The sequence below is a fragment of the Scardinius erythrophthalmus genome (genome assembly GCF_964197995.2).
Source record: "Scardinius erythrophthalmus genome assembly, chromosome: 24".
Classification (NCBI taxonomy): domain Eukaryota; kingdom Metazoa; phylum Chordata; class Actinopteri; order Cypriniformes; family Leuciscidae; genus Scardinius; species Scardinius erythrophthalmus.
In genome coordinates this window covers 20,050,781-20,064,977 of record NC_138244.1, presented here as the reverse complement: position 1 = coordinate 20,064,977, position 14,197 = coordinate 20,050,781, and the positions used below count along the sequence as shown (strand labels likewise).

General features: G+C 37.6%; 2 protein-coding genes across 3 annotated transcripts; both read left to right on the top strand.

Moving 5' to 3' along the window:
* Positions 1 to 1,055: 1,055 nt before the first annotated feature.
* nr2e3 (nuclear receptor subfamily 2, group E, member 3) lies at positions 1,056 to 3,911 on the top strand (the record flags this gene model as incomplete). The annotated part of the gene is made up of 8 exons (XM_081355355.1): positions 1,056 to 1,143; positions 1,344 to 1,494; positions 1,607 to 1,710; positions 1,806 to 2,078; positions 2,755 to 2,936; positions 3,146 to 3,386; positions 3,485 to 3,590; positions 3,779 to 3,911. The coding sequence occupies 8 exons, from the start codon at positions 1,056 to 1,058 to the stop codon at positions 3,909 to 3,911; spliced, it is 1,278 nt and encodes a 425-aa protein (XP_081211481.1).
* Positions 3,912 to 5,014: 1,103 nt separating this feature from the next.
* Positions 5,015 to 14,002, top strand: stoml1 (stomatin (EPB72)-like 1). 2 transcript variants are annotated; one of them, XM_081355354.1, is made up of 7 exons: positions 5,015 to 5,389; positions 5,747 to 5,853; positions 5,933 to 6,082; positions 6,151 to 6,354; positions 6,439 to 6,655; positions 7,943 to 8,125; positions 13,567 to 14,002. In XM_081355354.1, exons 1-7 carry the CDS (start codon positions 5,215 to 5,217, stop codon positions 13,764 to 13,766), a joined length of 1,236 nt encoding a protein of 411 aa, XP_081211480.1. In that variant the 5' UTR covers positions 5,015 to 5,214; the 3' UTR covers positions 13,767 to 14,002. The 2 variants fall into 2 exon arrangements, with proteins under 2 accessions (XP_081211480.1, XP_081211479.1); XM_081355353.1 differs by having other exon boundaries at positions 5,065 to 5,389; positions 7,937 to 8,125.
* Positions 14,003 to 14,197: the final 195 nt, after the last annotated feature.

Sequence of the window (14,197 nt, the reverse complement as noted above, 5' to 3'; positions counted from 1 at the left end):
CATTGTTGGACATCATTTTTTTGAGTAAAAACAAGATTTAAATCTAGCAGATTTGACTAACTCGAGCCAATAGAGATTAGCATTGCCTCATCGTTAATGGTGGACAGTTGAGGATTAAACAATGATGAAATACCATAAAACTTTAGGGAAGAATCCCCTAGCAGATGCTCCCAACAGCCTGTGCACTGTACATAAGAAATATGATTCATTTAAAAAAAAGAAAAAAAAAGAAAGAGCACATTTGTAGTTACACATCAAAATTTGTAGGTACAGATAGACATTAGCATTCCTTCATATCTCATGTCCTGTGTAGTTAAAAATGTCACTGTGTATTTGGATAACCGATCATAACAAAAACAGGTGTTGACCCATGAAATCAATATTGATTCCTGAAACTTAGAAACCACTGATAGCCAAATCACCACATAAAAAATCAATCAATAGCTAACCACTGAAGGGTTTGGTGTGATGCTAACAAAGTCTTCATTCAAGAATTTTGAGGGAAAACCTCAAAAGAGAAGAGATGAGAGCATGAAAGAGAGCAAGATGGAGAGTTATGACTCAACCCCAATCCTTTTGTTTATTCGTTTCTATCCACACTTGTTGTGGATGGAGCTAATACTGAGTGTGACTGATTGATCCACCCCTAGATGGACAGTAAAGATTAAGAGGATGACAAATAGGCACTTGCTTACACAGCGCTTGCTGCTAATCCCTTTGTCTTCCTTTAGGGAGCCCACGGTAGCCTCAGAGTCACTCACTGTCCGGCATCGCTAGACTCACCAGGAGGAGGTGACAGACCACACTGCACTTTACAAAAGCAACAGACAAGAAGTTCTACAGGACAGAGATACTCAGAGTAAAGAACGGACCAGGATAGAGTCCTTGAAGGAACTTGAAGAAACACCTAACAGTCTCAAGGCTGGACGGATCTTTTTAAGGACCCTCTAGGATTCCAATTAATCCACCTGGGACAGATATTTTGACCTCAAAAACCAGATCCTTCTTAGGGTACACTTCAGAAACAGCTTGTGTGAACTTCTACAGTACATTGAATGGAGGATCCAATGTCAGAAATGTCAATGGTACAATTTGTATCACCATCAGAGTCTTCCAGGAGCAACTCAGATGACAGTCAAGAGGGTGAGTAACTGCTTCTTCAATTTAGTTTGAAGTGGACATGCAACAAGTGGCTCTTGCAATCAATAAACCTTCAAACTTTTGGTATTCTTGAAATTCAGTTTTAATATTTCAACGAAAGTCCTAAAACACTATATTCTTAAAAGCCCTTTACCTCAACAAATAATAACAAATAACAAATAGTTGTTTCCTTGATTTCCCAGGTAAAAGCCCCGCTCCTGGCAAGATCCTGAACTCGGGACTTCTTTGTAAAGTGTGTTCGGACACCAGCAGTGGGAAACACTACGGGATATATGCTTGCAATGGTTGCAGTGGCTTTTTCAAGCGCAGTGTGAGGCGCAGACTCATCTACAGGTGAGAAAACACCTTACATATTCAAAGTTGAGAGCAGAGAAGATTGAAGGTAGAATGTTCTTTAAAACCAGTGCAATAACATAAACTAAGAAACTGATATTGAAATTTACAGATGTCAAGCTGGTACAGGCATGTGTCCTGTGGATAAAGCCCATCGGAATCAGTGCCAGGCTTGTCGCTTAAAGAAATGCCTTCAAGCTGGCATGAACAAGGATGGTGAGTCAACTTTTAAAGGCTTATTATCAATTATCTTTTCGACTTATTCCTCTATTGTCTCCGCTTTCTAAACCTTTCCATCCATCTCCTGTCAGCTGTTCAGAATGAGCGCCAGCCCCGCAGCACCGCTCAAGTCAGGTTAGACTCACTGGATGTGGACAAAGACAAGGAGCACCTCGCCACCACCTTAGAGCCCACTTCCTCATCCACCTGCTCTGTGATCAACCGCCCACTGCTGGGCTCCTCCATCAGCTCCAGCATCAGCTCCACAGATGCTATCCACCACTCCAACAGCCCCAAGAACGGACATCGCTTCATGGCCAGTCTGATGACGGCCGAGACCTGCGCCAAGCTAGAACCAGAGGATGGTAAGGAATGAGACCACCTTGGTCAACCGGGATCACTAGCTCTGTTTTGCTAATGAGCACCATGTCCGAAAGTTCGGAAATAGGATGACAACAAAGTAAAACTCACTTAAAGTAAAGCTCACTTTGAACTTTGAATTTGTTCTAGATCTTTATGACTTTATGGTGCTATGGAAGGCAGTTTGAATCCTCCTTACACTATCAGAAAAATGTGCAAAAATGGTACCTTTAGGGGCCAGCTTGTCACTGAGGCAGCACCCCTAAAGGGACAACTTTGTACCTTATTTGCCCCTAAAAGGTTTATAGTAGTAACTTAAGGGTACATATTACTAGTACTAAGGTACTAATATGCCACTTTTAGGGGTATATAAGGTATAAAGGTGTCCCTTTATGGACACTGCCCCAGTGTGACAAACTGTTGTAAAAAAAAAAAAAAATTCTGACAATGTACAAGGTACCTTAATATGTTAATATGTTAAGTCATTGACTGACTAGGTAGCGAGACAGTACTGCCTTATGTTTTGGACACGGCTACGCTGGTCTACCAGCTAGACCAACCCTAAATACTGTAGCGCAAGTTTATACGTTTATGTTGGGTTAACCTGACTTTTTCAACAGGCTTATAACTCTTTATCCACATTTTATCAGTTCAAAATTTTGTATGTAACTGTGTTTACAGTGGATGAGAACATTGACGTGACCAGTAATGAACCGGAAAGGAGTTCTCCGGAGTACGGCAGTGCTCTCTACCCCTCGCGCGGCCCTGAGAGTGTATATGAGACTTCAGCCCGCCTACTCTTCATGTCTGTTAAATGGGCCAAGAATTTGCCAGTGTTTTCCCATCTACCTTTCAGAGACCAGGTGAGAGTCAGGTGTACTATTGTTTTTCACCTTACTGCAGTATTTTACTCCAGACAAAGTAAGCTATTTTCAGACACACGGTATATTAATCAGCAGGTACAATTATCTGCCAGTGCCAATCAAAATAACACATATTGTTAAATAATCGCCCGAACAATCTCTCACCATCCATAACTGCAAGTTTTAACCCACCATTTTTGTGATTTTAGGTGATTCTACTTGAGGAAGCATGGAGTGAGCTGTTTCTACTTTGTGCAATTCAGTGGTCACTACCTCTGGACAACTGCCCCCTGCTGTCCCTACCTGACCTCTCACCCCCAGGACAGGGCAAGGGAAGCCCCTCCGCCTCCGACCTGAGGGTCCTTCAAGAAGTGTTTAGCCGCTTCAAGCCCCTGCAAGTGGATCCAACTGAGTTTGCATGCTTGAAAGCAATTGTTTTGTTTAAACCAGGTAGGTTTTTCACTTTTCTTGCCACAAGGGGGCATAAATGATAGCAAACAAAAACTAAGTTGGTGTTCTGAGTGAGTAATCTATGCATTCTGTAACAGAAACAAGAGGACTTAAAGACCCAGAACAGGTGGAGAATCTACAAGATCAGTCCCAAGTGCTGCTAGCTCAACATATCCACACACTTTACCCCAGTCAAGTCGCCAGGTGAGCAAATACACACACACACACACACACACACACACACACACACACACACACACACACACACACACACACACACACACACACACACACACACACACGCACAAACACACATTTGCATAAAGAACTTAAAAAGTATTTTTGAGAGAGGACACAACTAACACAAATTATTTTTATGAATCTCTCTTTAGGTTTGGCAGACTATTACTTCTCCTTCCATCCCTTCACTTTGTGAGTTCAGAAAGAATCGAGCACCTTTTCTTCCAAAGAACCATCGGGAACACACCCATGGAGAAACTGCTGTGTGACATGTTCAAAAACTGAGGAGCCTTTCTGAAAGACAGTTTGTAGAGGAACAAAATCCTCTAGACTTCAGGTGCTTTGCTTTACTGCCATGCTAGTTACAGTACTATGCCAATGAATCTCCCTGAATGCAACAACAACAACAAAAAACACAAATGTATTTATTATTTTGCATAGGCTGCTTATTTGTTCTCATTATGTCTTATTTTATGTCTCTTTTTATCTGTGTTACTGTAGCTTTTATACTCATAATAATGCTAATAAGTCTATGCATCTTAATTATGTGACACAGCCTGGTTATGTAAATAATGCAAATTGCCTTCCAAGGCCATTATAATTCAAGATTATTTAGAATATGTTTGATGAACAGTTTGAATTTAAAGTGTGAAATAAATTGTTAATTGGTAAAAGTTTGAAGATATGTCTCATATTTGTAGGACTTATAAATAAAATGTATTAATGATCTTCTTGACTTTTTAATTTCTTGAAACCTGGAATCAATTCTTTCAATCTATCTATCTATCTATCTATCTATCTATTGCTCTCTGAGTGTTGCCTATTTGTGCAATTTATGGCAGTGACTTTAAACTGTAAACGATCAGCGAAAGGTTCACTCTATGAACACAATATTAAGCATTTTCAAAAACTGGGTACAATGTGATGATATTATTCTCACACGTTGACCCTCGAGCATTTAAAGGACATTTAAAAGTGTAAAAGCAATACAGAAACAAATTAGTAGGCTACCAACCACAGACTACGAATAACCATTAACCATGGTATTTGTAGTAAAACTGTGGTTATACAAATGGTAATATCTGCCAAAAAGCATTCACAAGCATTCGCAAGAAAATAATCAGGAGGAAAAGAGTGCAGCGACTGAAAACAGCTCTTTCCATATTCTTGTAATACCACGTCTCATTAAAATAGGCCTACCAAACTTTCTCTTGAAGTCTCGAATATGAGAACGTGAAGGGATTTTTTCAGATCATTCAGTCAAACTGCCTTCCATAATCTTAAACGCAGTAGGCTCGTTTGGAAAAAAGGGGATACACTATAATTGATATTGAAAATAATGCAATTTTCCATACGAATAATAAAAAAAATCATACCTTTCCAAACATGATGCACATCACTTCCGTTACTACAGAGGGCGCTGTTGCGTTGCCCCTCAGCACGTGACGTCATGTTCGACGTCGCAAAACACGGAAGTGCTTCTTGTTTTGACTGTCCATCCATACACTGAGCTTAAAAAAACACCTTTTTTAACAATAATAAACAATCATAGTCATCACGGAGGGAGCGAGACCTATTCTGACACGGCATGACAATGTTCGGGAAGTCTTCGGGTTATGAATATCAGTGTCTGTCGCAGAAAGATCAGTTGTACAGCGACACTCCTGGATTGTTTTCATCTTATGCTCAATTCACTCACAATCATGACCAGAGAGGACATTCATTCGATTATGTCCCTAAAGTCTCTCAAAACGACTTCACAGGTAAGGTTATGTTATAGTTACTACGGTGCAAATAATCAGTATTATTTTGATAGTAACACTGCATAATGTAGCAGCATATATATATATATATATATATATATATATATATATATATATATATATATATATACACACACACACACACACACCATGATTTAAATATGTAACTTTACTATACTGATATGTATATATTTATCGATTAATCTCATCTAACATATACATTATGTGTGTATGTACACACACACATATATACCGTTTATATATGTATTATTTACAAACTTATGTTAAATGTGATTAACCATTAATAATCGATTTGACAGCGCTAATGATTATATATATATATAATTCTTATTTCAGATAAATCTCAAGGATTGTTGTCCTGGATTTGCAACCTGATCGTTACGTTCCTGGTTTTCCTAGTTACTTTCATAACTTTTCCCATATCTGGATGGTTTGTCCTAAAGGTCAGTTCCATCTAAGCACATTATTATCAGAGTTTTAGTCTTCATTAAGCACTTATTAAATGTACAGTATTATGTTTAGGTTGTACCAAACTATGAGAGGATAGTTGTTTTTCGTCTGGGTCGGATCCGTCCTCCTAAAGGTCCAGGAGTGGTTCTGGTTCTGCCCTTGATTGATCAGTGGCAGAAAGTTGACCTGCGGACCAGAGCCTTTAACGTCCCACCATGCAAGGTGCGAAGTGCTTTTTTAAAAACTCATCTTTGTGTACCAAGACATTCCCACAATTTTTCTGCCAAAAGGTAACCACCAAAGACGGTGGTCTGGTGTCAGTTGGAGCGGACATCCAGTTCCGGATCTGGAGTCCGGTGATGTCAGTGGTGGCCGTGCAGGATCTGAACGCCTCCACCCGTCTCACTGCGCACAACGCCATGATGCAGAACTTGAGCAAAAAGACCCTGAGGGAGATACAGACAGAGAGAATCAAACTAGGGGACCATCTCGGGGTGAGAAACATTACATTCTGTTTTCTGAATTCCGTGATTTTTTTGTTTTTTCAAGATTAATCTTTTTTTGCTTGTGTGATGCAGATGGACATGAATGAGATGACGAAGCCATGGGGGCTGGAGGTGGACCGCGTGGAGCTGATCCTGGAGGGGGTGCTCCGGGAACCAGACGGGGGTCACTCGGGGCCCTTAATTATGCCCCCCTCTGTCCCGGGGCTGGAAGGTCTCACCGGACCCATACAGCAGCTCGCAATGCACTTCCTGAGCCAGAGCCAGACGGCGGCGTCTCAATGCAGTCAAGGTGATGTTAGAGCCCTCCACATATTCAGAGCGATTAAAACATATCAGAATAAAGGATATGGTTGGATTCCGAAGTTAGAAACATCAAGACTAACTCTGAATCTTGGCTTGACAAAGTCTTGTCTGAATTTTTAAAAGGTATTTTGAAGATGCTGAAGGTAAGGTGATTGACTTGACATTAACACCCGCCAAATGCGGGTTGATTTCAGCAGTGTCGTGTGTAACACAGTCACTCATACGAGCCACTTTGGCGGGTTGAATTGCATATAATAAATTTTTCAATTGTAGACTTTTAAAAAGGCATCTGAAATAATAACCCAAGTGCAATGGAGTGTTGTCAAAAATATAGATTTTTTTCGATACACATCAATAATGAAATATCTGGAACGCTTCCAATACTCATTTTCTGCGGAATAGATACATGAGACCAGCTGCACTTTCTCTTTCTCTCATCTCTCTAAAAGCGAGTTACACACAAACCCGCCTCCCCTTACTCACTCATTCATTTGCTCCGGATGAATTTTACTGGGTGTGATCGTCGCTGAGGGATTGCGCATATTGCACACATTTACTCAGCCGCCTCTCAGTACTAAATTGAGTTGTTTTTCACTGCTTTTTGAGCTTAAACAGTCAGATACACACAAAATAATGTCAAAATGCCGGTCTTGCCGATTATTCACGTAAACACAGTCAGTTACTGTATGTTTTAAGTGAATGTAAACAGTTGAGATCAGTATAATGGCTCCGTGCGTCAGGTCTTAAAGTGACAGCAGCCTAATATACCCGCTGCCAAATTATGAGATCATATTTTTAATATCTATATGGCAGTTTTTTCCCATGGTTTCGATGTCAAAATTGTGGCCAGTGAAAATGCTGTATCTTTGGAAAACCACTAGCCTCAGCTGCTGGTGAGCAAAAAAGTTAATGTCAAACCCAGCTTATGTAGTTAAATACTTTTCATGTCAAAGCTTATAGAAGCTGTGTGTGTCTAGGCTATGGCTAGGGAATGTTTTGAGACACTTTGGGGACTCCTTAACAGTTGCTATTGTGTCTTAATGAAGTTGATAGACTGTTCGCTAAAGTGTTCTAACTGGTTGCAATGCTGTTGGTAAGGTGTTATGAGTGGTTGCCAGGCTGTTACCAAGGTTGCTAGGCTATTGGTTAGGTGTTGCGAGTTGTTGCTAGACTGACAGACAGAATATAAGAGACTAATATTAAATGTAAATTGACCTATGATGAAATGTTTTCAAGCCATCATAATAAATGTTGTGGTTCCTTCCAGATACAGTGAGCTTCGCAGACGAGCTGCGTTCAGTTTCAGCTGCGAGTGTCAGCAGTGCGGATGGACTGATGGATGTGGTCCGATCAGTGCTGTCAGAGGAGCTGGTTCATCAGGTGGGAGCCTGTTACCACTTTCAGATCACCACTGACTCTGGACAGACCAACAACTATTATATGGACCTGACTCAAGGTAAGACTGAGACTGTGTGTGAGAGAATGCTATTATAATAACCAAAAAAAGCTACACCTGGTGTAGTGCCTGCTATTGGTATCATGATCCTAGGAACAATATCAGGACAGAGCCATGGCTTAGTGATGGAGCTCATTTGGGTGATTTGGGTTCGGGCCTGGCTTGCAACATCTCTGAAATCCTTTCTACTATGGTTTATTTCTGTTACCCAAGCTAACATTTTTTGATTCCCAAATTATTTTTTTTAAGGTTTGTTTTTTTTGTTTTTAAGTTTTCTTTAGAAAAATAGAACATTCGTTTTTGGTTTGCAGAGCATTTTTCTAACGTTACCCTAACGTTAGTCTAACGGTCCCTTACCCTCAGTTCATCATGTTTATTCTTACATATTCTTTTAATCATCTTTAATCATAAATAAAACAGTATTATATGGATGCTTATATTCAGAATAAAAAAAACAAACATATTTTGTTTTTATTTATTGCTTAATTTATAAAAATAATCCGAGCACAGACAATGACATCAACAGTCAAAATATAGATTTAAAAAAATTAATAAGCAATTATTTGACTTGAAGTGGGATATCAGTACATTTAATTCTTACCACTGAATTGCACACTTTAGCATGACATGCTTCTTTTGTTTCTTCTCAATTAACATCATGTTATTTTCAATTAGACGTCAAATCTTTCCAAAATTATATTTACTCTCATATCTATATTAATTATAAGTAATTATACTATGGGGGTGTTGAATGCTTGAATCTGATTGGTTGACAAACTTTCTAAGGTGTGCAAAAGTTTTCAGGGAAATGCATGGTTAAAGTAATTCCAGGTTTTGACCAGGTATTTTGATCCATATCACAATAAACCAAACGGGAACCAAATACTAACGTTAGGGGGACATTCGGTGTTTGCTGGGACTTAAAACAATAAGTCAGAGGTCAGAACTAAAACTAAAAGTATTAAAAAAAAACATTTCTGTAAATTGAAATACAGCTGAAATCAAGTAAAATATAAATATTAGTTGAAAAACTTAAACTAAACTAAAATTAAAAAAGTTGCCTTGGCATTAAACTGAAGTTAAAGCAGTAAAATTATAATAACTGAAATAAAAAAAGTATTAAAAAAAAACGAATAAAAGGATAAAAGCACATAACGAAATTACTATGAAATTAACATGAAACTAAAAATGAAAGCTATTAATAAAACTATAATGCTAAAATAAATATGTGTTGGAAGCTTGTTTCCGCCACAGAATAAAACATTTTAAAAGATAATTGCGACTTTTTATCTCACAATTGCGAGTTTACATCTCGCAATTCTGACTTTATTTCTCAGAATTGCGAGATATAAAGTCAGAATTGCGTGAAATAAAGTCGCAATTGTGTGTTATAAAGTCAGAATTGCAAGATATAAAGTCAGAATTGCGTGAAATAAAGTCAGAATTGCGAGATATAAAGTCAGAATTGCGAGATATAAAGTCAGAATTGCGTGAAATAAAGTTGCAATTGCGTGTTATAAAGTCAGAATTGCGAGATATAAAGTCAGAATTGCGTGAAATAAAGTCAGAATTGCGTGAAATAAAGTCGCAATTGCGAGATATAAAGTCAGAATTGCGTGTTATAAAGTCAGAATTGCATGAAATAAAGTCAGAATTGCGAGATACAAAGTCAGAATTGCGTGAAATAAAGTCGCAATTGCGTGTTATAAAGTCAGAATTGCGAGATATAAAGTCAGAATTGCGTGAAATAAAGTCGCAATTGCGAGATATAAAGTCAGAATTGCGTGTTATAAAGTCAGAATTGCGTGAAATAAAGGTAGAATTGCGAGATATAAAGTGAGAATTGCGTGAAATAAAGTCAGAATTGCATGAAATAAAGTCAGAATTGCGTGAAATAAAGTCGCAATTGCGTGTTATAAAGTCAGAATTGCGAGATATAAAGTCAGAATTGCGTGAAATAAAGTCAGAATTGCGAGATATAAAGTGAGAATTGCGTGAAATAAAGTCGCAATTGCGAGATATAAAGTCAGAATTGCGTGAAATAAAGTCAGAATTGCGAGATATAAAGTCAGAATTGCGAGATATAAAGTCAGAATTGCGTGAAATAAAGTCGCAATTGCGTGTTATAAAGTCAGAATTGCGAGATATAAAGTCAGAATTGCGTGAAATAAAGTCAGAATTGCGTGAAATAAAGTCAGAATTGCGAGATATAAAGTCAGAATTGCGTGAAATAAAGTCGCAATTGCGTGTTATAAAGTCAGAATTGCGAGATATAAAGTCAGAATTGCGTGAAATAAAGTCGCAATTGTGAGATATAAAGTCAGAGTTGCGTGTTATAAAGTCAGAATTGCTTGAAATAAAGTCAGAATTGCGTGAAATAAAGTCAGAATTGCGTGAAATAAAGTCGCAATTGCGAGATATAAAGTCAGAATTGCGTGTTATAAAGTCAGAATTGCATGAAATAAAGTCAGAATTGCGAGATACAAAGTCAGAATTGCGTGAAATAAAGTCGCAATTGCGTGTTATAAAGTCAGAATTGCGAGATATAAAGTCAGAATTGCGTGAAATAAAGTCGCAATTGCGAGATATAAAGTCAGAATTGCGTGTTATAAAGTCAGAATTGCGTGAAATAAAGGTAGAATTGCGAGATATAAAGTGAGAATTGCGTGAAATAAAGTCAGAATTGCATGAAATAAAGTCAGAATTGCGAGATACAAAGTCAGAATTGTGTGAAATAAAGTCGCAATTGCGTGTTATAAAGTCAGAATTGCGTGAAATAAAGTCGCAATTGCGAGATATAAAGTCAGAATTGCGTGAAATAAAGTCAGAATTGCGAGATATAAAGTCAGAATTGCGAGATATAAAGTCAGAATTGCGTGAAATAAAGTCGCAATTGCGTGTTATAAAGTCAGAATTGCGAGATATAAAGTCAGAATTGCGTGAAATAAAGTCAGAATTGCGTGAAATAAAGTCAGAATTGCGAGATATAAAGTCAGAATTGCGTGAAATAAAGTCGCAATTGCGTGTTATAAAACGAAATAAAAACGAATAAAAGGATAAAAGCACATAACGAAATTACTATGAAATTAACATGAAACTAAAAATGAAAGCTATTAATAAAACTATAATGCTAAAATAAATATGTGTTGGAAGCTTGTTTCCGCCACAGAATAAAACATTTTAAAAGATAATTGCGACTTTTTATCTCACAATTGCGAGTTTACATCTCGCAATTCTGACTTTATTTCTCAGAATTGCGAGATATAAAGTCAGAATTGCGTGAAATAAAGTCGCAATTGTGTGTTATAAAGTCAGAATTGCAAGATATAAAGTCAGAATTGCGTGAAATAAAGTCAGAATTGCGAGATATAAAGTCAGAATTGCGAGATATAAAGTCAGAATTGCGTGAAATAAAGTTGCAATTGCGTGTTATAAAGTCAGAATTGCGAGATATAAAGTCAGAATTGCGTGAAATAAAGTCAGAATTGCGTGAAATAAAGTCGCAATTGCGAGATATAAAGTCAGAATTGCGTGTTATAAAGTCAGAATTGCATGAAATAAAGTCAGAATTGCGAGATACAAAGTCAGAATTGCGTGAAATAAAGTCGCAATTGCGTGTTATAAAGTCAGAATTGCGAGATATAAAGTCAGAATTGCGTGAAATAAAGTCGCAATTGCGAGATATAAAGTCAGAATTGCGTGTTATAAAGTCAGAATTGCGTGAAATAAAGGTAGAATTGCGAGATATAAAGTGAGAATTGCGTGAAATAAAGTCAGAATTGCATGAAATAAAGTCAGAATTGCGAGATACAAAGTCAGAATTGCGTGAAATAAAGTCGCAATTGCGTGTTATAAAGTCAGAATTGCGAGATATAAAGTCAGAATTGCGTGAAATAAAGTCAGAATTGCGAGATATAAAGTGAGAATTGCGTGAAATAAAGTCGCAATTGCGAGATATAAAGTCAGAATTGCGTGAAATAAAGTCGCAATTGCGTGTTATAAAGTCAGAATTGCGAGATATAAAGTCAGAATTGCGTGAAATAAAGTCGCAATTGCGAGATATAAAGTCAGAGTTGCGTGTTATAAAGTCAGAATTGCATGAAATAAAGTCAGAATTGCGAGATACAAAGTCAGAATTGCGTGAAATAAAGTCGCAATTGCGTGTTATAAAGTCAGAATTGCGAGATATAAAGTCAGAATTGCGTGAAACAGTCGCAATTGCGAGATATAAAGTCAGAATTGCGTGTTATAAAGTCAGAATTGCGTGAAATAAAGGTAGAATTGCGAGATATAAAGTGAGAATTGCGTGAAATAAAGTCAGAATTGCATGAAATAAAGTCAGAATTGCGAGATACAAAGTCAGAATTGCGTGAAATAAAGTCGCAATTGCGTGTTATAAAGTCAGAATTGCGAGATATAAAGTCAGAATTGCGTGAAATAAAGTCAGAATTGCGAGATATAAAGTGAGAATTGCGTGAAATAAAGTCGCAATTGCGAGATATAAAGTCAGAATTGCGTGAAATAAAGTCGCAATTGCGTGTTATAAAGTCAGAATTGCGAGATATAAAGTCAGAATTGCGTGAAATGAAGTCGCAATTGCGAGATAAAAAGTCAGAATTGCGTGTTATAAAGTCAGAATTGCGAGATATAAAGTCAGAATTGCGTCTTATAAAGTCAGAATTCAGACTTTTTTTCTTGCAATTCCGACTTTATATCACGCAATTCTGACTTTATATCTCGCAATTCTGACTTTATAACACGCAATTCTGACTTTATAACACGCAATTGTGAGTTTATATCTCGCAATTCTGACATCTTTTCTCACAATTGTGAGATATAAAGTCCAATTCTAAGGGAAAAAAAGACTGACTTTTTTTACCACAGAATAGTTTATATCTCACAATTGCGACTTTATATCATGCAATTCTGACTTTATATCTCCCAATTGCGACTTTATTTCTCAGAATTGCGACTTTATTTCACACAATTCTGACTTCATATCTCGCATTCTGAGAAAAAAAGTCACAATTCTGATTTGATATATCGCAGTTGTGAGAAAAAAACGTCAGAATTGTGAGATTAAAAAGTCGCAATTATTATTATTTATTTATTATTCAGTGGCGGAAACAAGCTTCCATAATGTGTTACTACATGAAACATTAGGTAAGATTATTGAATGGTGAATATCTGGTTGTCTATAAGAAGCATTTTTTACACTGTGCTTTAATAACACGGTTCCCAAATTAAGACCAACATCATCCACAATCTCTCGTGCCCTACTCTACTATTAAAAGTATATGATTACTGTACATGCAGAGACAATTGATAACCATGTATTAAGATTATGTACTGCCCCGTTTGGGAATGGTCTCTAGACGGTTTGTGCATTGTAGTGAAATCCCCTGAATGCTGCCTCAGCGGTTTACCCTGTCTGTGTTCAGGACGTGGAGCGTGTGGCGCGGGTGTCCTGCCGAGAGAGCCGGATGTTTCTCTGTGCATGAGCGAGCAGGATCTGCTGGCCATGTTCCAGGGCGTCCTGCGCCCCTTCGCCGCCTACAGCAGCGGCAGACTGAGAGTACAGGGAGATCTGAACACGGCCATGAAGCTGGAGGCGCTCATCAAACACCTCAAGACAACATGACATGATTTATAACGCTTTCGTTTGTAGTTATTTCAACTGATCAAAGGCCTTTGTAAATAACTGAAGGTTTACACTGTGAATGTTTAAATAGCTTCAGGGCTTTAATTATATTTTTAATTATATACTTTCACTTCCTGGTGTGTCAGTGTTGTTTTAATTATTTATAATTGTGTGGAGTATTATGTGACCCAACCATTTCAATGTATGTATTTATCCAATAAACTGTTGATTCAAAATCTATTTATGACTGACTTGTCTTGACATTACAGAAATATACTTTATTATAAATGTATATTCTACTAATCTGGTGAGTCTTGGATTATTGCACACACACACTTAGCAACATCCTTGAGGTTTGTGTTTATAGGCTGATTCGTTGTCTTGTCCAAGGCTGATTGTCTCTCGACCTTTGACCCCCATATATTTGGTGC